Source organism: Phalangium opilio, unplaced genomic scaffold (genome assembly GCF_054372755.1).
Source record: "Phalangium opilio isolate 3A_F unplaced genomic scaffold, DU_Popi_V2 ptg000031l_1, whole genome shotgun sequence".
Taxonomy (NCBI): domain Eukaryota; kingdom Metazoa; phylum Arthropoda; class Arachnida; order Opiliones; family Phalangiidae; genus Phalangium; species Phalangium opilio.
In genome coordinates, this window is record NW_028324158.1 from 4,497,978 (window position 1) to 4,523,742 (window position 25,765).

A 25,765-nucleotide genomic window follows, 5' to 3' on the forward strand; every position below is an offset into this window, starting at 1 on the left:
TAAATATCGAGTTGTGAAAACCATTTAAGATAGGAAACCGTGCCGTTTATTTTCACATTGGAGTCTGTATCAAAGTAATCGAATCTTCCTGGCTTTGACTGCCATCTATTCAAACCCTTGAATAGGACACTTCTTAATTGTGCTGTTTAAACTGTATTGATAACATTAACTATTGATTAATTTTATATCAAAATTAAATTGTTTTGATAAAATTCATCCTAAATAAAGAAACATTTTACCCGACAGATGGTAGCAATTTCAAAGTATATTCATAAAAAAATTCAGAAGCTTGTAAACCAATTTTCAATATATTGTCTGTCTAAATTGTTCGAAATGAATAAAAACACGTAAATTCTTAGTTGCCACCAAAGAGGAAAGTTTAGTGAAATTTTAAACGTGTCCCCATAATTATTGAACCTTATTTTAAAACATAAAAGGAAAGCTTTGTATTTAAGTTCAGTATATTTCGCTGCAAGGCCATAAATGATGAACCCATTTTATATCTTTGCCTGACTGTATGAAAAGCCAAGTTAGGTTCCTTGAGCGCTTTCTTTTGCCAATATTGTGGCTATCCAGGCTATGCATAAGGGTAGTATGTAGAATAATGTAAGATTAGGGAACTAAAGATCAATTCCGTTTTGAATGTTCTCCGTTCTTATATGGACTCTATATACTTAATGCCGCGGTATAAGTTTCAATGATAATAATTTAACGTTTCGGAAGTTGATGTGCTATGACTAACGTTTATATGTTTCGTTGCAAGGCCATAAATGATGAACCCATTTTATATCTTTGCCTGACTGTATGAAAAGCCAAGTTAGGTTCCTTGAGCGCTTACTTTTGCCAATATTGTGGCTATCCAGGCTATGCATAAGGGTAGTATGTAGAATAATGTAAGATTAGGGAACTAAAGATCAATTCCGTTTTGAATGTTCTCCGTTCTTATATGGACTCTATATACTTATTGCCGCGGTATAAGTTTCAATGATAATAAGTTTTTAACGTTTCGGAAGTTGATGTGCTATGACTAACGTTTATATTTGGTAAACCATCCACCTGTAATGTAATTTAAAAGAAAGAAATATATTTTTAGGCTTAGCTTCAAAATGAAAAAGCATGGTATTTTAAGTGAAATGGTTTCTGTCGATACACAGAAGGTAGTTTTCGGAATACTTTTAAATTAACAAGTTTTTATTAAATGAGAAACTGTCGAAGATTCATCAAAATCAATCCAGGAGAGATCTGTGTAGTATTGATCTGCTTCGAGCTGATCTAGGGTCGAGAGCTCCGGCAATGGACTAAGGAAATTGAAGCGCGTGGAACAAACAAAATGTTTCAGAGAGTGCCTCAGAGCAGTAAATGGAATACGCTATTAGTTAAACTTACATCAGACCAATTAAACCACAAGGATCTTTTACAAATGAAAATCGGGCGCTGTCTGCTGAAACCTCACATGATGTCTAGTCCTTAATTCTATTAATGTTTCCAAAAGTAAGGCTTAGAAATAAACGGAAGCTTTTTGTTTATCTATATCGATTTAAAAATTTATTTAGCTCTTACATTTTCACTTTAAAAATTAAGGGTAATAATTCTGTGAGTGAGTTAAGTGCTTACGAAGTTCTGTTAACAAAATGAGAATAAGATCAGTTTAAGATAAGGGCTTCGAATTTCCCATTGCAGCAGTGAAAGTTTAAATAATCTAGATAATTTTAGAATTTTTGGCCAGTTCATGGAAAATTGATTGATCATTGTTCAGAAGAGTTTGTGGAGAGTCAGGCTCCATAATTCGGCCCTGTTCCAAGACTATCACTCTGTAAAAGTTAAGAAGCAAAAGTCAAAAACTTTGTAGTCTTAGTTAGTAAGTTTGTTACACAAATTACTTGTCATAGTCCAAGATAGTGTTTATTCTGTGCGCGATGGTGATGACTGTGGAGCCCGCGAACTCTTTCCTGATGGTGTCTTGAATGAGGTCATCGGTATCCATGTCAACAGAGGCCGTTGCTTCGTCTAAGATGAGGATTTTCGTGTTCCTTAACAAAGCCCTTGCCAAGCAGATCAACTGTCGCTGACCGACGCTCAGGTTCTGTCCACCTTCGGCGACTGGGTGATCGAGTCCTTGCTCAAGCGACGCAACCAAGGGCTTGAGATGCGAGTGTTCGAGAGCGACCCACAGTCGTTGGTCGTCGCATTGCTCAAAGGGATCGAGGTTGAGTCTGATTGTACCCGAGAACATGACGGGCTCTTGGGGAATGATGGTCAGCCTCGAACGCAACTCCGACAAGCCTATTTTACTTATATCCATTCCGTCCACCACGATATTGCCGTGCGCAGCTTCGATCAGGCGAAACAACGCCAACGTCAACGACGACTTTCCCGCTCCTGTTCTACCCACCACGCCCACCTTCTCCCCTGCCTCGATCTTCAAATTAATGTCCTTCAAGACAAAGTCCAATTCTTCACGATATCTTGTGTTGTAGTCTTGAAATTTGACTTCTCCCCGTTCTGGCCATTTTGGAGGTATCTGAGCTCCTGATTTGTTATATCCAGCTTCTGACGGTAAACTACAATACTCGTCAATCCTCTCGACTGCAACAATACTAGTTTCTAAAGCTACACCAATGTTCGTTGCCCTTATTATGTGTTGTACTAGCTACGGAACAAAAATGTACATCAATGGTAAGAAAATTTCTATGGACCACTGAAACTGCCATAATTAGAACAACGAAAGCTAAATATGTGAAGATCGAAGGAATCTATTGAACATCTAAAAAATATAATTGATACCATTCTAGCGTTGCTTATGATAAATCCAACAATTCCTGGTGATAAAGTGTCTTTGCCCAAAACAGTGAATAAAGAGGCGCAAAACAGTAAGACATTTCCCAATAAATTGAACCGTAACCCTAGCCATCTTAAACATAAAGGCGTGATTTCACTTGGTTTCATTCAGCAAATCATAGATGAACACCACTAACCTTTCACACATGTACAAGGCATAATTGGTGGCAACGCTGTCGTCAATTAGTTTTTCAAACTGGTTTTGAAAGTTTTTTCCGGCACTGCAAGTTCTAATTACTGTGATACCAGATAACGACCCGGAAACGTGCGAGAACAGAAAAGAGTTTCTCGTTGCGTAAATTCTTTTCAGTTGGCGATTAGTTGCTATGAAAAAACGCTGTTAAACACTTAAAAATTAGTTACGTGAAAGTTGAACTTTATGATTTGGACTAGGAATTTAAAATAAACATGCAAGAGAAAACTTTGGATAAAAGTAGTGTATTTGAAGAAGAACAATTAATCAGACTTACCTGAAATAATATGCAGGCAAAAGATACTGTCAATAATGCAATAATAAACGCCGGTATGCGAACCGCAACAGCGATAGAAGTTCCAAGAGTATTCATCAAATTGATACCAAACGCTCTTAGCATGGTGGGTATTTGCTGGTCTACTGCATCCATATCTTGAGAAAAGCGATTTAGAACGCGGCCGGTCGGAGTAGTGTCAAAAAAGGACAATGGTGAAAGTAAAAGAGCTCTTAGCATATCAGTGTGTGAGATCATCGAAGCCCGTAGAGAACCGCGTAAGGAAAATAGCCCTGCCACGCAGGACACTACTATTTGGCAAACTGATAAAAGCCCATATACTGTCAGACGAACTGTTCTTAAATGAGGGTCCACTTGATCTCCCTCTTTCGTGTCCTCGCTCCACAATGATAGCCAATAGCCTGGCACTACGTAAAACACCGCCGTAGAGGCGTGAAGAATCATCATCATTACAAATGAAAAGATGCCCATAGCTTTGATGTATCTTATATACACTGTCAGTGAGGTCTGAAAATTTTAGAATTCATTTAAAATATCCGGGGTGTAACTCGTTAGTAGTAAACGTACCTTGCCTTTTTTCAAAACTTCTTTAGTTGTTAGCTTCGCTTGCAACGAGGGCAATTCTGATACTTTTGGTTTTGCTTGTCCGCTGTTTTAATAATTAAAAGAAAATAAAATTATTTTTGTGATTTCAAAATATATTAATAAAAATGGAATCAAAGCCATAAATGCCTAGTGTTTAGATAAGTGTCTACAAATAACCTTTGGTAATTGTCTAAATTTGGGTTCATGTCAGCTTTTTGCTCATTGTTGCTCATGTGTTGGGTGAAATACTCTTTCGCAATTCCTTCAACCCGCATAATTTCTTCGTAAGTTCCTCTCTGTATTATTTTTCCATCTTTCATGAAAAGAATTTCGTTCACTTCTCGCAGGAACGTTAGGTTATGCGTCACAAGAATTCTCGTCTACAACCGTAATTTTGTATTTATTTTAATGAAAGTAAGTTTCGTTTTAATCCAAGACCAACCTTATCTTTAAGTAATCCATTTGGTCCAATTACTTCATTGAATATATGTTTGGCTACGTGAGAATCCACTGCCCCCAAAGGGTCGTCCAAGAGATAAATATCGTCATTCCGGTAGATTGCTCGAGCAACGTTAACTCTTTGCTTTTGACCACCACTCAGATTGATACCCTATGTATTTAACTATCTGATCAGGAGTCTTATCTTAACCATGAAACAAACAAAACAAAACGCAAGGATTTGAAAGTATACAAACTCTTTCCCCGATCTCCGTCTGGTCGTGGGCTGGCAAATAGTCCAGATCTGATTCTAGGGCGCACGCCTGAATGACTTGGTTGTATTTTTTTTGGTCCATGTCATCAGTGAAGAGGATATTCTTCCTGAGTGAAGTGTTCTGTATCCAGGGTTGTTGCGTGACGTAGCCTACTGTCCCTACCACCTTCACTTCCCCTTGCATCTTCTTCATATCACAAACCAAAGCGGACAATAATGAAGACTTGCCACAACCCACTGGACCCACGACGGCGACCAAAGAACCACGAGCAACTTTCAAGTTGATGTCTTTTAAAAAACCTCCTCCTTCCGCGTCCCAACTAAATGCACCGTTTGAAATATCGATACCTGGAAGGTAATGGTTTTTAATTTTATTCACTGAAGATTCTTTAAAGTTCTAAAAGGTGTCAAGTGTTACAGTTTTTATTGTCGTTCCCGTTGCGACATATATAATCTTCAGTCTCGTTGCTGTTTAATATGTGACTTATTCTCGAAACAGAAACTTTTACCTGAAATGATTGATATTTTCCGAATGAGTTATGAACACTTAAAAACAATGCACAAAACAATGCACAAAACATTGCAGCTTAACAAAGTTACTGACTAAATAAAGACTATTCCTTAAATTCTGAAACAGCTTCAATTCCTTTACCGTACGCAGAGGAGATACTCGATAAACACAATCTCGACTTGACACTTTTTAGATATAAATAATCCCGTTGCATCGAAAATCTATATTTATATAAATCAAAGTCCTGACTGACTGATAATCAATGCCCAGCCCAAACCGCTTGCCCTAGAAGGCTGAAAATTTGCAGGAACGTTACTCATAAGTAGTAGGCGCGTACAAAGAAAGATTTTTCCAATCCGCCGCCATCTTAAAAAATGGCGCCAGGAATGTAAAAACTCTTCTCTATGCAACAAAGTCCGCGCGTTTCAACCGATTTCACAGATATTTAGTACATGGGTTTCCTTTAACCTATAGACGGACTGAATGGTCTTTTAGGTTCGATTTGTTAATTGCTATGGCGGCCGAAAAATAAAAAACCCTTCTTTATGGAACAATGTCCGCGTGAAAAGTAATAAAAAATGTCCCGACGGTCTGACTGGCAACGCCGAGTGCCTTCGCTCCAGGGTGCTACAAAAATATTAGTCATCAGTAAAATCTACCCATTCTTTGTATCATTTTGATGGAAGTTCTTATTACACGCGAGCGACGCCGCGGGTAACAGCTAGTTATGATATACAAACTCGTGCCAAGGGCAAATCTTTGCTGCGAATGAGGTCCTAATAAATGTGTGATAAACCGCGTTCTTTATGTCATAATATATTTGAGCTAATTGTCAAATTTTTTCTGAAGAAAAACAGATCAACAAAATTTGGTTTTCTGAAAAACTGTTGTACAAAATGTTTTCTCTTTTAAAAACGGTTCATCGTGATTTTTGCCTTCTAGAAAAACTGTTCGACGAAATTGTCTTTAACATTTAAATGTGACTTCGAGCTATATTTTTTCTATTTGTTGTTTCTTTGATCTTTTGCGCTTTGCGTTTGTGTCGCTCAAGACTGTGTCTTTCGAGATTGCATTAAAAGCGAAATTTATAATTTATGCATAATTATAGTTTTAACCAGATGAACCTAAAGACCAAAGAACTAGAGACGAGTCGGGCCCCCGATTTAATCGGGCTTTTTCCGGGTCGGGTCGGGTCGGATTTTTATTTTAATTTTTTTTTTCCAGGTCGGGTCGGGTCGGGTTTTTATTTTAATTTTTTTTTCGGGTCGGGTCGGGTCGGGTTAAGTTTATAATTTTAAAGTTGGACTCGGGCCGGGTCGGGTCGAAAAGAAAGTCGACCCGACTCGTCGCTACACCTAACTAGAGACGAGTCGGGCCCCCAATTTAATCGGGCTTTTTCGACGAGACCCGACCCGAAACGGGTTCGGGTCGGGTCGGGCAAAATTAATTTCAAAATTTTCCGGGTCGGGTTTTTATTTTAATTTTTTTTTTCGGGTCGGGTCGGGTCGGGCTAAGTTTATAATTTTAAAGTTGGACTCGGGCCGGGTCGGGTTAAGTTTATAATTTTAAAGTTGGAGTCGGGCCGGGTCGGGTTAAGTTTATAATTTTAAAGTTGGACTCGGGCCGGGTCGGGTTAAGTTTATAATTTTAAAGTTGGACTCGGGCCGGGTCGGGTTAAGTTTATAATTTTAAAGTTGGACTCGGGCCGGGTCGGGTTAAGTTTATAATTTTAAAGTTGGACTCGGGCCGGGTCGGGTCGAAAAGAAAGTCGACCCGACTCGTCTCTACAAAGAACGAAGCTCAATATACACCATACTTTTATAAAATTATTTTTAGTTGTCAGTATGATAATTCAAAGCTGAGTTCTGTAGTCTCTGTGGGCCTGGCGGTGGTTTAAGTCTCTTGTAGATATTTTACCATTACTACAGCATTAATTGCTTCGGGTAAATTAAATACTGTTGAGCCTAAAAGCCCAAACAACTGCAAGGAAACGAAGGCTTTTGTCGAAGTGAGAACGTTGATGTCGTCAATCAGCACGAACATGGCGAAACTTGCCAGAATAACCTTGAAAGTACACGAGAAACATATTTTCTATAAGATAGAATTTTATTCTTGAACTTACGGGCCAACATAAAAGTAAATTGACAAGGAGTAGGGAAAATACTCGCTATGGAAGCTAACTTCGTGACCAATAAACGAAGAAATTAAGGATACAACTTACAAGCGAGTTTGTTGCGTAAAATGACGAAATAGATGCCAGTTTCAAATATAATAGTTTCTTCAACTGTATTATTTCTTTACTTCTAAGTTTCTCGATGATTCTTTGGAAAGATGATTCCCAGGCGTTCAACTTCAAGACGCGAATTCCGTTCAATATTTCACTCATTAGTTTTATTCTTCTATCCTTTCTTTTCATCAGCGTTACCTATGAACAATTTAATTTGTAAACATAAACGGAAAGCGTGATGAAAGCCTTCACAGTTTAATATTTTCAAATTTCTATCAGTAATTCCATCCTCTAAGCAAAGTGTCGTCGTATTGCACGCGTATAACACTTTCTTTTGAAACCATGTCCCTTATACACATATAAGCGCCTCTCGAAAGGCACATCAATGGAATCATCCTGCTGACATTAATGAGATTAGATCACTCATGCCCACTCCCTACCCTATTGTTTCAATCACCGTTGTATGATTGTGAAATAAAACTTATGCTATTGTTGAAGGGAGTGACGTGTTCCGACGTCATGCACCTATACTAAAGGTTTCCGCTTCGTCCGGGCACCATCAGTGCCCATTAAGTGCAGATGTCTAATGAGCCGACATTGTCCAGTAAGAAAACTAGTGATTAGCCCGATATAAATAATAAGACCACTTGTGTTGTTTTCAAGGAAACTAGCCTAGGTCTCCCCGACGACTCCTTACGCTTTACGCATGATAAAGTTGGTTTTTCAAGCGAAGCGCAACGTCTTATAACCTTATTAAAAATGGTTCTTTTAAGATTCTTACCTGGGCCTGTTTAAGTTTCCAAGATATTACGAAGTTGAATGGTACCAGTAGTATTAATATTCCCGTACTGGCAAAGGCCGAAACACCCAGTTCTTGGTATAGGAAGTACGTGCACAGACTAACTTGGGCCGGCATTGACCAAAGGCATCCCGTATACTGGATCAGTAATAGGAATTTTTCCGTATCAACGTAAATCGTATTTAGAATGGCGCCCATGTTTAGCTTGCTTATGTCTCGACTGGACAAGCGAAGTGTCTGTGAAAAAATATTATTGCGTATATTAGTTTTCGTGCTTGGCTGCTCTGGATTTCTCGTCAACACATTGACTACTCAGACAATAACGTTTATCCTCTGACAAGCGTTTGAGAAAAAACGTTCTTCGTAAATTTACCTTTTTGTAGAGTGCATTCATGGTTACTGATTTAAGTCTAAGTCCTAGTTTGGTATGAAAAAAGGCGCTGCCTTCCAGGAAAAACGTTTGTAATATACCGGCCAAACCTATTAGACAAGCGTAGAATATGCCCACCCACAGTGGCTCTTCACTCGACGAGTAGGCGATTGTCCATCTGAATACGTATGTAGCATAATGTATTTTTCTTGACTAGTTTAAAATCAGTTTTTTAATTAAAATACCTGACAATTGCCGTGCTACTGTATGCTACAACGTCGGCCAAAATTTGTAAAATTCCTCCAGCCAAGAAAAAGGGCCAAATTGTTTTGAATAAAGCAATCCCAATAGAATAGTTTTGATTTATTGATCTCTTGGATTTCATTTTCTGGTCACCCATTTCATCACTTTACCCACGAAAATTAAGTCTCATTATTAATAGTTTTCTTTGGACACTCGTTACTTTTAAGGACACATACCGATTGTATTGCCAATACTTTTCAAACATAAGCGAAACTGTTAGCGCTTTCTCTGAATCATTTAACTCGTATACGTCCGATGGCTCCATTGGTTCTCTCCAGCCATTTAATATGAAACTAAATGTCATATTAAAAAATATTTAAATCATCCCATGATAAACCTTAAACCCGCGGGAATTTATTTATTAAAAAAGAAAATTGGAATGAATAGCAGAATTCATTGTTTGAGCGTCGTAGTTCTGAACCCCTTTAACTAAGCGGCGGTGGGGCTAGGAAATATTGTGTAAAACTTATTTTACAAACAGATTATACGTGTTTTTGCAGTTACGTCATATGTTGAATGTAGATTTACGATATCTAAAATTATGTTTCAAAAGTTTCTTGTGCTTTTTAATGGGTAATGAGTAGGACTGAATTTAAGTTAAACTGTTATTCATTTGCGTTTCATTTAAATAATCTGAATACACCCCATATAAAAAATTATATTTACCTGTTCAGCCAGGAAAAAGACATTCTTGACAAAAATGATGCTTCTTCTTCGGGAGATTTCTAAAATTAGTTCTTATTATTTACAAGAAAATGATAACAGATCTTGATATACAGGTCTACCACAACTGGGTGAAAGACATTTGGGTGACAACGACTGGGTGTCTAACAATTTCGAGGTCTTAAAATTGTGTGTCCGACAACTGGGTGGATATAAAATCGACTGAACGTGATTTTGGTGAATCGAAATTTAATTTCTTAAAAATTGCTAAATTGTAGAAAAACCTTAAGTTTGGTGAAATACAATACAAACCCAAACCTAACCTCACCTAACCTAACCTGACCCAACTGAACCTAACCTAGCCTAACCTGACCCAACTGAACCTAACCTAGCCTAACCTGACCAAACTGAACCTAACCTAGCCTAACCTGACCCAACTGAACCTAACCTAGCCTAATCTAGCCTGACCTGACCTAAGCAACGTGAAATTTTGACCATCTGAAACTTTTTCAAGGTGTATGCATTTTTACAATCACCCAATTGACGCTCGGACTGTTTCATTGCCACACAATTTTCGATCGTCCAAATTGTCGTCGTCACCAAAATGTCTTTCAATCAGTTGTGCTCCCGTGAAATACAGACCTTAATTGACTCGCCCATTTCGTAAACATTCTTATAGTCCCGTGTTCCGCTGTCAGTCATCATGTTCAAGAAAAGGGTGACTACTATAAGTGGGAAGTTGACCATTTCCATAACAAAGGCGGTATAATCATCTTGATGATTCTATATAGTTGTTCTTTTTTAATGGCAATTAAAATTTACACTTCTAAAATTGTAAACTCACTTTGAAGTAATATTCTATTATGGCTGATCTGTACGTTATTGTTTCGGCGACTGTCGTTAGAAACCAAAATAACAACTCAATTCCCGAAGACACTGTGCCAACCTTCTTCCCATATATAGAGAAAAAGCTTGCCAATAACTGAAAAGATGATATAGTATAGAACATAAGGTAAATGTTTCTGAAATTAAGTCATCGCTTTTAATAAAATCATTCTTACGTAAGTTGCCAGCTTAATCGTTGCTGCTAAATTGTCAACCACGCTGAAATCACCCTGGTAAACTTGTCTCCCGAATTTCAGTGCACTTAAGATTGCAAGCAATAATATCAAAAACTGAAAACATTAGTGGAGAAAAAAAATTAGCTTTGGTTGTGGCCATTTCACCATATTCTCACAATTTTTGTGATGTTGAGGCTTGAAAAATGGACACGTCTTTGCTTTGATTTTAACAGTAGGTATATTTCTAAAGGAAGAAATAACCAAAGCACCGCGCATGGCATCCAAACCAAAACTGTTTTCTGGAAGCATGGCGTGAAGTCGGGATTATCTGTATACCACGTTAAATTTGCGTCCTGAAATGTGTCAGTAACGTACGTTCAATTTTATAAATTTGTTGCTAACTGGCTTATTTAATACAAATTTCCAGATTGGTTGAGTTAGTTGTTGTTTTAGACACCTAGGCAAATGCGCAGTAAACTTCTAAAATTGAAAGCGTACTTTCAAAATCTAACTGAAAGGTGAAAACCAGAGTGTTTAAGATTTGTTTAGATCGATTAATTGTTTTGATTGGGAAAAATTTCTTTTGTAGTAAATCTTTTAAAATTGTTAAAATATCCCTGCCAGTTCGTTTTGCTACTTATTCTAGTCAACACGAGTCACATTGTCTAGTCTTTCGTCTATGAATTTTATTGAAAATTGAAAAGAAATATTTTTCTGTGAACAATTTTTTTGTATATGTAAATCGTGGAATAGGGTCTATAATAGCCCTCCGTTTCACCGATTCATTGGAAAAAACTTGCAAAAAACAAGAAGGGTAAGCCCAATTGAAGCCACATCGTTTACGTAGTTATAAATTTACTTTTAGTGGAATATCCTAGTATACCAGTGAGGGAAACGACGTTTTCTTTAGCCGCTTGGCAACTGGAATCACACTTTGCCAACGCTTTACGTAATTTCACACTTCTGATAAGTCTATTCGTCTTTGTTGATACTACTACTACTACTACTACTACTACTACTACTAGTATTCGGGTGAAAGTTTTAGTCCCATCGATACTATGCAGCTTAAAAGAAACCAATAGACCTTCGGGCGTAATCGTCAAAGTTCGTAGAAACCTCGCCAGCCCGGAGCACTTTTATCTCCTTTACCATAAGTGGATCATATTACAGCTCCCTATAAGTACTGAACGTAGGTTATGCTTTTGTAAACAGCGTTTTCTTCCAAGACATCCAAGCCCGCCATCTATAGCTCTGTTTTGCAAGTATAGTTTGACCATTAGCCCAGATCTAGAGTTATGTTAACCTACGGAAGTTCCGGTTGATGGTAATAGCTGTCAGACCGCCGTCAGTGTCGTGCTTAGTGTGAAGCATGTTATCGCCTTATAATTTTGATTTAGAATGGCTTATGTTTCTTCGCTAATTAGGAAATCTATTTCTATATAAATCAGTCCTGACTGACTGACAGACTGACTGATAATCAACGCCCAGCCCAAACCACTTGCCCTAGAAGGCTGAAAATTTGCAGGAACGTCACTCGTAAGTAGTAGGCGCGTACTAAGAAAGATTTTTACAATCCGCCGCCATCTTAAAAAATGGCGCCCAGAAATGCAAAAAATCTACTCTATGCAGCAAAGTCCGCGCGTTTCAACAGATTTATTTAGTACACTGGTTTCCTTTAACCTATAGACGGGCTGAATGATCTTTCGGGTTCGATTTGTTGCCATCTTTTCAAATGGCGGCCAGAAATTAAAAAACACTTCTTTATGGAATAATGTCCGCATGAAACGTAATAAAAAACGTCCCGATTACTGTTTTCTGAATTTTTATGTGAATTCCGATGATTACTAAACGAATTCCTCGATTTCTGTGCTTACGAATATTTTCGATGATTTCCATAATCTTTAGACGGTATGGTCCCATTTCTCCCAATTATGTGTTTCCCAAAATACATTTTTATCCCAAACTTTCCGATTCCCAGTTCTCCCAATCTTATATTTCCCAATCGGAATTTTTATCCCAAACTATTCAATTCTCATTTCTCCCAATCGAATGGTTTCGTCTAATATTTTATGCTGCAAAGGGTTGCTTTCAAAACGACTTTGATTATTTTTAATGCGAATAGGTTAGGTTAGGTTAGGTTAGGTTAGGTTGGGTTAGGTTAGGTTAGGTTAGGTTAGGTTAGGTTAGGTTAGGTTAGGTTAGGTTAGGTTAGGTTAGGTTAGGTTAGGTTAGGTTAGGTTAGGTTAGGTTAGGTTAGGTTTGGTTAGGTTAGGTTTGGTTTGGTTAGGTTTGGTTAGGTTAGGTTAGGTTTGGTTAGGTTAGGTTAGGTTTGGTTAGGTTAGGTTTGGTTAGGTTAGGTTTGGTTAGGTTAGGTTAGGTTTGGTTAGGTTAGGTTAAATAATTTTCCTACCAATTAATGTGAAGTGTTATTCTAAATGTATTATATTTTTCTGCTAGATCCACGAGAAAGTTCGTGTTTTATAAATCACTTAACTATGGTACGCCTTTTCCAAAATATTAATGTTTAACTTCATTGACTTCTCAAATAATATGCCTTTTCCAAAACATTACTGTTATGATAGGTTAGGTTTGGTTTGGATAAGTTAGGTTAGTAATATTTTATAAATCATTTAACAATGTTACGCCTTTTCCAAAATATTGACGTTTAGCTTCATTGACTTCTCAAATAATATGCCTTTTCCAAAACATTACTGTTATGTTATGTTAGGTTAGGTTTGGTTTGGTTAGGATGATGTCTCTTCCTCTTTGGAGCGGTTATACACTTCAAGTAAGTGTATCCCTTATGAAATGAAAAAATAAATAAATAAATAAAGCCATCAAATTCTACTCTATTTGAGTCTTTTTGGGTATGCAATATTGGGTTTATTGGAATAGGAGAACTGGGAATTGGGTGTTTTAAATTGGGTGAAACGGGGGGTAAACCTGTTCGACCACCAAACAGAAAATACAAGATTCAGGAGGAAAGAATAAAACAACTAAAAAGGGAACTGGATGCGGGGAGAAAAACTCCATTTGAATATCTAGAAATCATAAAATGGAAATTCAAACTAAACTGAATATGTAAAACATATCATTGTTAATAAAACCAAAAAATTCTCTTGGAATTTATTAACATATGTTTTATGCTGAATTGGGAGAAAAGAAATTGGGGGAAAAGACATAGTGTTGTGTCAAATGGGATTGGGAGATATGGGAATTGGGAGAAACGGTTTGGGTTAAATGGGAGTAAATCCTTTAGACTGACTTTGAATTCCAATGAATCCCGGTGATTTTTTTGGTGAATGCCGTGATTACCACTGAATTCTTCGTGAATTTCGATGAATTCAGTGATTATTTCTATTTCAACTGATTATGATTTTTAGCCACATCGTTTGGTGTACATCTAACGATGGGGGTATTAGTTTGGCTTGGTCTGAAGAAGAAGAAGAAGTATCGTTCGTCTTTTTAAAGGGGGAGTGAAAAAGGGATTTTTGATTTTCAAAGGGTGGGGATTATGATTTGTCTATAAAAGTGCAATGCGAATGTCACTTGTTTATGAACGTACTTAGAGTGAAAAGGGATAAATTGTGTTAAGGTGATATTTTTCATTAATTGGTGATTTTAAAGGGGAAAGGCTTATGATCTATCTCTAACAGTACAATGCGGATGCATTGTGAAAATATTAATGAGCAAACAGTAATATCTGTACTATTTTATGAACACACAAATTTATCATATTGCCTTACCTAAAACGAAAAGTTTTAGTCTCTCTTTAAAATTTCTCATACTTTAAGCCATGACTTTTCTAAGAATCCGAACAACTTTCTATACAATAAAAAGTTTGGGGTTTACACAAAGAAAGAACTAAAGTTGGGTGTTGTACCGAATTAATTCTCTTTCAATACGTTCTGGGCATAAGTCCATGATAGAAATTTATAAGATCCGATAACTGTGCATCGGCATAAGTCTATGTTGTAAACAATATTGTAGTATTACAATTACAGCATAAGTAAATTTATACGGGAAATAATTTTATAACTGTTTAGAGAAGGACATCGAAGGGCTATTCACTCTGATTTTGTGCACGGTAAATCATTTAAGCATTGTAAAAGATAGGGTAAGGTATAGAGGGGTTATCCACTCATTAGGGTAAGGTATAGAGGGGTTATCCACTCATTAGGGTAAGGTATAGAGGGGTTATCCACTCATTAGGGTAAGGTACAGAGGGGTTATCCACTCATTAGGGTAAGGTATAGAGGGGTTATCCACTCATTAGGGTAAGGTATAGAGGGGTTATCCACTCATTAGGGTAAGGTATAGAGGGGTTATCCACTCATTAGGGTAAGGTATAGAGGGGTTATCCACTCATTAGGGTAAGGTATAGAGGGGTTATCCACTCATTAGGGTAAGGTATAGAGGGGTTATCCACTCATTAGGGTAAGGTATAGAGGGGTTATCCACTCATTAGGGTAAGGTATAGAGGGGCTATTCACTCATTAGGGTAAGGTATAGAGGGGCTATTCACTCGTACGATGTGGCTACTATTACGAGCCCTTGGGTCGTCTTGTTATTTTGGATTTTCGGATGCCTCGATTGATTATATGTGATTATTTCACCAAAGGTGTGATTATCGAGGTGATTACAAAAGATTACTAGTAAATCATGTGATTATTTCCGATTTTCTCAAGATTTCACGTGATTTCCAGTGATTATCGGAGATTTCTGATTACCCACAAGAATGATACTGATTACTGATGATTTTATTGTATTTAGCTTTGCTTGGACCTAGGGTGTAATTAATATTTGATCCAATCCGAACCGATCCAACATCAATGGAAGCAATGAAATTGTTATTTTCCTTTGCAACTGTGTTCTAATCTACGTTTAGACTATATATGTAGTAAATCTAAATTAAAACGTCAACATCATATTTGAAATATTAATATTAAAATATGAAACATCTCTTTATAGCTACAGAACTGCTAAAGGAATCGACATGTTGAAGCATAATTCCCATATTTCCATTTTATAAATACCCATTCGACAAGCGTTTAATTACCCACTCGAGTTGATTCGACGAACGCTTACTTACCCAAAACCTCGATTGACAAAATTGATGGAAAGTAGGTAACGATGCCATTTTGTTTTGCGGAGTAGAGAGGCGGTATTTCTAGACGTAAAACGCGTTATACTTGTGAAACGTTTCACACTCTATACTGAAAACAACATGTGTTTAATTTAGTTCCAGTACACTAGACGGTGATAGAGGGCATCGATGCTAAGATACTCTAACAGAGCGACATGTGTTTTAGCATACGAAAATGAACCCAAGGACAGGTAATAGTAACTAGTAATAAGGCACTAGTAAACTTCGAAACTAGGCTATCTTCTTAAACATAAACTTGAGGAACTTTTCTATTTATAATGTAAACGTTTGTATCGAGGGTGGTAACTATCTTTGCCAGCGTGTCAAGTTACAAATATTTCCAGATAACAAGTCTTTTTGGAAAGAACATTGGCGATTCTTAAAGCAAAGCGCGGGTCACGTGGATCTCCTACAAAGTGACTTTCCTCCTGAACTCGGGTGAATAGGTCCAAAAATATAGGGGGTTTTGTGGGTTCCTTTGGCTTCCTGCTCTGTGGTATCACTGATTTTTTAAGACCCGAGGATTTGCGGCCAAAGCGGCATACCCAGTCCAAAATGCCCAAGTGAGTAAAGTGGCAACAAAAATGCAAGGTTTTTAAAAGTATTCTTTATTAGTCAACTACATTTTGTCGTATCATGGTTTAATAAGAATAATAATAATAATAATAAAATTACAATTATTTTGAAATTTCATGGATAATTTAAAATAAGTACCTCCGACTAATCGCTCAACGGTAACGCCCCGCCTTAACTGTGCATATTTTAAAATAAACAATTTTCTGTTTAGTCTCAACCAAACGCTTGTTTTTAGCCACATCGTAGTATACGATAGGTTCTTAGTTTGACCCGAGCCGTAGTAGCTGTAATAGTAGTAGTGGCCGGGGTTTTCACTTTCGTTATCGTTAGATTTTAGCTTGAAAGGAATTCGATAGTACCTCAACCCACCCGTAGGAATAACTGAGCTCGGTTAGATATTTCATTTCAATAAAAAAATTTCTTGGTCGCAGCCGGGATTCGAACCCTGGTCGCTCAAGCAGTAGTAAGACATTGTACCACTGAGCCATGGAGACTTGGTAGAAACCCCGAGTCTTTATCGTTAAGTTTTATCTCTAAAATGTCGGGGTGATGTGGGGTAGGGTACCTCTTAATCTGTGGGGTCGGATACTTTTGAATTTTTATCTGTGGGGTCGGACACTTCTGATTTTTTTAGGGTCTTTGATTTTTTTCTCTTTTTATTTATGTGCTAATTAAATAGATAACGATGTGGCTACTATTAAGGCCCTTGGACCATCTAGTTTATATAAGCGAAGATTGCTTTATAGCGATTTCCACTGACTGCTCGCGGAGCGCTCCCATGGAGCCATATAAATGGGAGAAGTAGCTCTCGGCTTCGTTAAAGACTGTTTTTGCTAAATCAGGGTCTCCTATATTTATTGCTCCATGGGAGCGCTCCGAGAGCAGTCAGTGGAATTCGCTATAAGATAAGAAACCATGCAGTTCATTCTCCTAGTTGCAACGTATTTTCGAACACCGCGGGTTTCGAAAATATAATCGAATCTTCCTGTCGTTGACTGCCATCTAATCGATCCCTTGAAAAGGACATTTACATCTATACTGGACTGTTTACGTGATGTTGATAACATTAACTAATTATGTATTTTACTAAAAAGATAAATGATTTTGATAAAATTCATCCTAAATTAAGAAAGACTTTACCCGACAGATGGTAGCAATTTCAAAGTATATTCGTAAAATTTCGGAAGTTTAAATCTAATTGACGCTTTATTGTGTGTTTAAACTCTTTGAAGTGAATAAAAACACACGCATACTTAAGGGACACCAAAAGAGGACAGTTTAGTGAAATTTCATACTGGTCCTCGGAATTATTGAACCTTATTTTTACATAAAAAAGGATAGATTTCGTATTTAAGTTCAGTATGTTTTGTTGCAAGGCCATGAATGATGCAAAGTACGGTTCCTTGAGTCCATGCTATTGCCAAAATTGTGGGTATGCAGTACCGGATTAACACCATCGGGGTCCCCTAGACACTGCCATCCCAGTCAGGACTCAGGAGCAATATGACTGTAATGAATTTGGGGGTCCGCACCTCCGGAACTAAATGTATCAGACCCCATGTCCTTGACACTTCGCTTAAGGCATTTTAAGACGATACAACGTTTGACTCAACTAGATTGGTCAAAAACTTGAGTCAGCAAAAATTGGTCAGTGATCAATTTTTAATTTGGTAATTCGACCTGTCCAACTTTAGTTCACAAGTCGCAACTAGTTTACTCAATTCAAGTTGACTCATCTTAACAGGCCTTAACCCAAACAACACTCCCTCCAACTTATGGCAGACTTATCAGAAACGTTGAATTGTGAGCACTTAAAACATATAAATTAGCTGCTTTACACATGGCGAAATAATGGTGAATCGAAGTAAAACTACCCCAAAGTAAGAAGAGCAAATTTTTATAGTTTCTGGCAGTCCAGTACACTTAGTTCTACTCAAAAAGGTTTCGATTATTAGTACCAACTTCTCAACAGTCAGTCAGGACCTTTTATTTAGGTAAATATCGAGTTGTGAAAACCTTTTAAGATAGGAAACCCTGCCGTTTTATTTTCACATTGGAGTCTGTATCAAAGTAATCAAATCTTCCTGGCTTTGACTGCCATCTATTCAAACCCTTGAATAGGACACTTACTTCTTAATTGTGCTGTTTAAACTGTATTGATAACATTAACTATTGGCAGAAGGGAATAAGAGAGAAGGTAGACATTAGAGCCTGCTTTGGTAACGAGAGTCCGACCAACCTCAAGAAAACCGCGAAAACTTTGCGCAAGTACACAGCTTTTAACCAATTCACTGCAAAAATAGTTCTTTAAGTTCTCCGCGGTATCAGGCGGCCTATTTGTCTGCTAGATTTTCATTCTCCAAAGGCTTAGGCTGTCGATGTTTCGTTCTTGTGTAATTATAACCTCAAGTATGTATTTTATTGAAACTAATTTTTACCTCTCCGTGTGACGTAGTCCAGGAGAGGTTCTGTAACGGCCGTGTCTGTCTGTGTGTGTGTGTGTGTGTGTGTGTGTGTGTGTGTCTGTCTGTGTGTCTGTCTGTCCGTTGTTACACCCACGTGACCGCGTTCGCAGTTTGCGTATCGGAGCAAACGTGTTCCCAATTTCCGGACCGCATTGACAGTTCACAGAAATTTGGAAAATTGTATTTCTCTCCTTTGGCTAATCTATACTTGAGTTCTCACACCACCATGTTTGGTCTTCGTCCATCCCATATGAACACCGGTCTGGTACTTTTCTGGCTTCCACCACCACCATCTTCTATTCTTTGTCAATCCCACATTGACACCAGTCTGCAGTTACACTGGCTTCTAACACCACCATCCACAAAGTCTATTCCACATAGACACCAATCTATATCATTGGCTTCTACTCCATTATCATCGTTTGGTTTTAGGATATACGCGGCGATCAGCTAGGGTTACGAGAAACGTCTAACCTCCCTAAGGTGGGATCTCCACCAAAGGTTTTCGCAATTGCGCTTTTTCCTTACTATTATAATGGAAACGAATCGTATATATACCCCAAAATTTGAAGAAAGTGGGCAAGAGGGGTACCCTTCACTTTAAACGTCAATATTAGCAAAGTTTGAGATGATAATAGGTATAACTTTATTTTAAACGATTTAACTATTATTAATGTTAATTATTGAAGATTAAAATAATTAAAAATAATTATATTTATTTAAATATTAAAGATAAACCTCTCGTGCAAAGAGAGAGATTATCATTGCCTCCTATATCTACCAAGGCCCGTGCATGCGATATATTTCCTTCATTGCCTCCTATATCTATCAAGGCCCGTGCATTGCGATATATTTCCTTCATTGCCTCCTATATCTATCAAGGCCCGTGCATGCGATATATTTCCTTCATTGCCTCCTATATCTACCAAGGCCCGTGCATGCGATATATTTCATTCATTGCCTCCTATATCTATCAAGGCCCGTGCATTGTGATATATTTCATTCATTGCCTCCTATATCTATTAAGGCCCGTGCATTGCGATATATTTTTCAAAACAACAACAAAAATGGGAAGCTCCTCTCAGAAACATAATAATTTCTTTTCTCTGTATATGAAATGAAAATATGGATAATATTGCTCTCCTTCTTTAATGGTATGAATCCTTGCCTGTCTATTAATATTTTACGTAAGAGAAATACGTATTTAGCGAAGCCTAGAGAGGATAAACATAAGCGAGATTGTTTCGGAAAAAAAATACTGCTTCCACTAATGGGTTTATACTCCTTGTTACTGTTGTTTAGAGTAATCTTGATAAAAGCTTAAAAAATTACGAGAGGACAGATCTTTTTTATCCTCTTGTTTTATTCTTAATAAGAATATAAAACATTTATTTTGTATCAAAAAAATTTTTTGGTGCTGAGATTCCTTAGAAAAATCCAAACGGTTAGGCATTGGTAAAAAAGACATGTGTAAGCTATTTGCAGAGATGATAATTGTTTTACATGTTTTAAATAAAACTGAAGCTTCCATTATTGTGTTTATGCTCCTTGTTTGTTTCACTGAAAACCATCTAGGTGTAGATAACAGTTAGACCAAAAATTTCAAAAAAACCTAGTTGAAAATTGACCTTTTAAATTTGCGGGAGCCATTCTTGAGAATTTTTCTTTGCTTGTAGGTTAACAATTTATCTACCAGTAAATATTTGTGTTTGGAAGTTGGATATTAAGTCAAATTAAGTGGTAGTAAAGAGCCAGCAGGTTTTTGCCGCTTCTTTTAGTGAGTATTCGATTTTTGTATGTAAAATGGAGGAAGATAATGTTGAGAGTAAGGATGAAATGCGGAAGCGCAAAGCGCGGGAAAGGATGAGGGCAAAAAGGTCGACGTTTTCATTGGACACTTAAGTTTATATAATCTTCTCGACACGGAGAGGTAATATTTTGGTTTTCCCGACTTGTTTAGTATTAATTCAGAGTAATTAGTTTTTATCTATTTAATACCTTCAAATTATCTGATTTTGGTATGTTCTCAATTCCCGTGTATCTAAATTAATTGCACAGCTTGATTTCGTTTATCAACATGAAATTCGCCATTTTTATCTCCTTCAATGTAAAGTTGTAAACAAAACTACTTTTTATTCGTCAACCGAGACGTCACCCTCTTATATGACGTCACAGCTAAGACAGAAGTTAGATAGCCAATCAGTGAACGGTAGTTGATTTGAGGTTAGTAAGACTGTTGTTACGAGTGTAAAGCATTATGGAGATATAAAGTGGGTCCCTTCTCTCTTATTCCCTTCTGCTATTGGTGTATTTTATATCAAAATTAAATTATTTTGATAAAATTCATCCTATATTAAGTTACGTTTTACCCGACAGATGGTAGCAATTTCAAATTATATTCATAAAAATTCCGAAGTTTATAAACCAATTGACAATATATTGTCTGTCTAAATTGTACGAAATGAATAAAAACACGTACATTCTTAATTTCCACCAAAGAGGAAATTTTAGTGAAATTTCAAACGTGTCCTCATAATTATTGAACCGTATTTTAACATATTAAAGGAAAGCTTTGTATTTAAGTTCAATATGTTTCGTTGCAAGGCCATCAATGATGAACCCATTTTAGATCTTTGACTGACTGTATGAAATGCCAAGTTAGGTTCCTTGAGCGCTTGCTTTTGCCAATATTGTGGCTATCCTGGCTATGCATAAGGCATTATAAACTTATGATAAGGGTAGTATGCAAAATAATGTAAAATTAGGGAACTAAAGGTCAATTCCGTTTTGAATGTTCTCGGGTCTTATATGGACTCTTGGCAATATACTTAATGCCGCGGTATAAGTTTCAATGAAAATAATTTTTTAATGTTTCGGAAGTTGAAGTGCTATGACTAACGTTTATTTTTGGTAAACCATCCACCTGTAATCTAATTTAAAGGAGAGAAATAACATATTTTTAAGCTTAGCTTCCCAATGAAAAAGCATGGTATTTTAAGTGAAATGGTTACCGTCAATACAGAGAAGGTAGTTTTCGGAATGCTTATAAATTAACAAGTATTTATTAAATGAGAAACTGTCGAAGATTCATTAAAATCAATCAAGGAGAGATCTGTGCAGTACTGATCTGCTTCGAGATGATCTAGGGTCGAGCGTTCGGGCAATGGACTAAGGAAATAGAAGCGCGTGGAACACAAAATGTTTCAGGGAGTGCCTCAGAGCAGTAAATGGAATACGCTATTAGTTACATCAGACCAGGCCTGTGCGAGTACTCGATGAAAGGCGAGTACTCGATCGAGTGTCGAGTCGAGTACTCGACTCGAGACTTGAAAATCAAAATTTTAGGACTTGAGATTAATTTCGAGTCCTCAAAAGTCGTCACTACTGGACTCGAGGAGGACTCGAACCGAGGTTTAACACCATATCAAGTCCAAAAATATTTACCATGGATAAAGAATTTATTCTTCTTTCGTCTCTTGTCAGCACGCACAAATCTACATTACATAGTGGCTTAATTTTCCCGTGCTGACAACCGAAGCTGTAACAAAGTATATATCGAATAAGCTGCCTTCGGAGATAGGGGGTTGCCTACCCTCTAGCGTGAAAACAAATTTCCTCACTCTCATTCTTTATCCATGTATTTCCCCTGACCTCGTTGACCCGGAATTTCAAGTAAAGCGTGGCATCTAGTGGGGTTATACTGATTACGATTATAGGGAAGACAGGTAATTGGACAAAAATTTGACGTCAGCCAGAACAAACCAAAACCAAAAGTTAAAATTATGTTTATTGACGTTTGTTACTTTTTATATCCAAGCTGTGATATTTGAACAAATGAAGAGTAAAAAATAAAAGATATGAAAATATTTAGCCTTGATTTTGACATGAAATAATTTATTAGGACTCGACTGGGACTTGATATAACTTATCAGGACTCGACACTGGGCTTGAGACGTAGTTTTGTAGCTGAATTTAGGACTCGAGGACTCGATACCAGTTAAAAGACTCGACTCGAGATTCTATATGAGCTTTTTTTAGGACTCGAGACTCGACTCGAAGCCCAAAAAACTGGACTCGCACAGGCCTACATCAGACCAATTACACCACAAGGATCTTTTAAAAATAAAGATCGGGCGCTGCCTGCTGAAACCTCACATGATGTTTAGTCCGTAATTCTTTTAATGTTACCAAAAGTAAGGCTTAGAAATAAACGAAAGCTTTTTGTTTATCTATATCGATTTAAAAATTTATTTAGCTCTTACATTTTCACTTTAAAAAGGGTAAAAATTCTCAGAATGAGTTAAGTGCTTACGAAATTCTGTTAACAAAATGAGAATAAGATCAGTTTAAGATTAAGGCTTCAAATTTCCCATTGCAGCAGTGAAAGTTTAAATAATCTAGATAATCTTAGAATTTTTGGCCAGTTCATGGAAAATTGATTGATCATTGTTAAGAAGAGTTTGTGGAGAGTCAAGCTCCATTATTCGGCCCTGGTCCAAGACTATCACTCTACAAAAGTTAAGAAGCAAAAGTCAAAAACTTTGTAGTCTTAGTTAGTAAGTTTGTTACACAAATTACTTGTCATAGTCCAAGATAGTGTTTATTCTGTGCGCGATGGTGATGACTGTGGAGCCTGCGAACTCCTTCGTGATGGTGTTTTGAATGAGGTCATCGGTATCCATGTCAACAGAGGCCGTTGCTTCGTCTAAGATGAGGATTTTCGTGTTCCTTAACAAAGCCCTTGCCAAGCAGATCAACTGTCGTTGACCGACGCTCAGGTTCTGTCCACCTTCGGCGACTGGGTGATCGAGTCCTTGCTCAAGCGACGCAACCAAGGGCTTGAGATGCGAGTGTTCGAGAGCGACCCACAGTCGTTGGTCGTCGTATTGCTCAAAGGGATCGAGGTTGAGTCTGATTGTACCCGAGAACATGACGGGCTCTTGGGGAATGATGGTCAGCCTCGGACGCAACTCCGATAAGTCTATTTTACTTATATCCACTCCGTCCACCACTATATTGCCGTGCGCAGCTTCGATCAGACGAAACAACGCCAACGTCATAGACGACTTTCCCGCTCCTGTCCTACCCACCACGCCCACCTTCTCCCCTGCCTCGATCTTCAAATTTATGTCCTTTAAGACAAAGTCCAGTTCTTCTTGTGTTGTAGTCTTGAAATATGACTTCTCCCCGTTCTGGCCAATTTGGAGGTAGCTGAGCTTCAAATTTGTTATATCGAGCCTCTGACGGTAAACTACAATACTCGTCAATTCTCTCGACTGCCACAATACTAGTTTCTAAAGCTACACCAATCTTCGTTAAAGCTATGACATGTGTTCCTAGCTACCGAAAAAAAATGTTATGTACGTCAATGGTAAGAAACTTTTCTGTGAACCGATGAAATTTCCATAATCAGAACAACGATAACTAAATATGTGAGGGTCAAAGGAATCTATTGAGTTGACCACAGAACCTGAATTTAATTAACCTATGAAATGTATAATTGATACCATTTTAGCGCTGATTATGACAAATCCAACAATTCCTAGTGATAAAGTGTCTTTGCCCAAAACAGTGAACAGAGAGGCGCAAAACAATAAGACATTTCCCAATAAATTGAACCGTAGTGCTAGCCATCTTAAATATAAAGTCATGGTTTCAATTGGTTTCATTCAAAAAACCATTGATTAACACCACTAACCTTTCACACATGTACAAGGTATAATTGGTGGCAACGCTGTCGTCAATTAGTTTTTCAAACTGGTTTTAAAAGGTTTTTCCGGCACCGCAAGTTCTAATTACCGTGATACCAGATAACGACCCGGAAACGTGCGAGAACAGAAAAGAGTTTCTCGTTGCGTAAATTCTTTTCAGTTGGCGATTAGTTGCTATGAAAAAACGCTGTTAAACACTTAAAAATTAGTTACTTGAAAGTTTAACTTAATAATTTGGACTAGGAATTTAAAATAAACATGCAAGACAAAACTTTGGATGAAAGCAGTGTACTTAAAGAAGAACAATATATCAGACTTACCTGAAATAATATGCAGGCAAAAGATACTGTCAATAATGCAAATATAAACGCCGGTATGCGAACCGTAACAGCGATAGAAGTTCCAAGAGTGATCATCAAATTGATACCAAACGCTCTTATCATGGTGGGTATTTGCTGGTCTACTGCATCCATATCTTGAGAAAAGCGATTTAGAACGCGGCCGGTCGGAGTAGTGTCAAAAAAGGACAATGGTGAAAGTAAAAGAGCTCTTAGCATATCAGTGTGTGAGATCAGCGAAGCCCGTAGAGAACCGCGTAAGGAAAATAGCCCTGTCACGCAGGACACTACTATTTGGCTAACTGATAAAAGCCCATAAACTGTCAGACGAACTAAAAACTTCTTTAGTTGTTAGCTTCGCTTGCAACGAGGGCAATTCTGATACTTTTGGTTTTGCTTGTCCGCTGTTTTAATAACTAAAAGAAAATAAAATTATTTTTGTGATTTCAAAATATATTAATAAAAATGGAAGCAAAGCCATAAATGCCTAGTGTTTAGATTAGTGTCTACAAATACCCTTTGGTAATTGTCTAAATTTGGGTTTATGTCAGCTTTTGGCTCATTGTTGCTCAAGTGTTGGGTGTAGGACTGTTCACGAGCTCGAGCCAGCTCGGGCTCGTGACGAGCGAGCCGAGTTCGAGCCGAGCCGAGCCGCCACTTTTGCGGCTCGATTAATTAACGAGCGAGCTTTTTTATGGTCGAGCCGAGCCGAGCCGACTCGCGAGCCGGCTCGCGAGCTTAGTCACTGATATAGTGCTTTCCTTTTAGTCTTTATTCTCTCCACCAATAGCGTTCCGTTGTATCTTTACATGAAATAAAGCGTGGGAAAAATCTCTCGTCTCTAACCTTGAGCATATTTTAAAGAGCGGGTTTTACTGAACCACTACATTCCTAAACATGGGATGGCATTTATAGTCATTCTCAAGTTTGACGTTAGTAGTAGCAATTTTTTTTAATCATGTATATGTTAAT

The 25,765-nt window shown here is 37.5% G+C and overlaps 2 protein-coding genes across 2 annotated transcripts; both read right to left on the reverse strand.

Annotated features, from left to right (window-relative positions):
- Positions 1–1,876: 1,876 nt before the first annotated feature.
- Positions 1,877–15,697, reverse strand: LOC149690136 (ATP-binding cassette sub-family C member 1-like). The gene is made up of 22 exons (XM_089870483.1): positions 15,650–15,697; positions 11,441–11,621; positions 10,734–10,885; positions 10,558–10,671; positions 10,341–10,478; positions 10,139–10,279; positions 9,500–9,558; positions 9,010–9,126; positions 8,776–8,937; positions 8,534–8,708; positions 8,143–8,397; positions 7,356–7,559; positions 7,031–7,198; positions 5,042–5,132; positions 4,607–4,971; positions 4,354–4,521; positions 4,089–4,291; positions 3,894–3,975; positions 3,309–3,833; positions 2,976–3,175; positions 2,785–2,911; positions 1,877–2,650 (listed from the first exon to the last, which is right to left on the reverse strand). The coding sequence occupies exons 1-22, from the start codon at positions 15,695–15,697 to the stop codon at positions 1,877–1,879; spliced, it is 4,449 nt and encodes a 1,482-aa protein (XP_089726609.1).
- A 7,265-nt stretch (positions 15,698–22,962) lies between these two features.
- LOC149690137 (ATP-binding cassette sub-family C member 1-like) lies at positions 22,963–25,205 on the reverse strand. The gene is made up of 4 exons (XM_089869668.1): positions 24,776–25,205; positions 24,443–24,642; positions 23,323–24,378; positions 22,963–23,253 (listed from the first exon to the last, which is right to left on the reverse strand). Exons 3-4 carry the CDS (start codon positions 23,802–23,804, stop codon positions 23,142–23,144), a joined length of 594 nt encoding a protein of 197 aa, XP_089725794.1. The 5' UTR covers positions 23,805–24,378; positions 24,443–24,642; positions 24,776–25,205; the 3' UTR covers positions 22,963–23,141.
- Between the last annotated feature and the right edge of the window lie 560 nt (positions 25,206–25,765).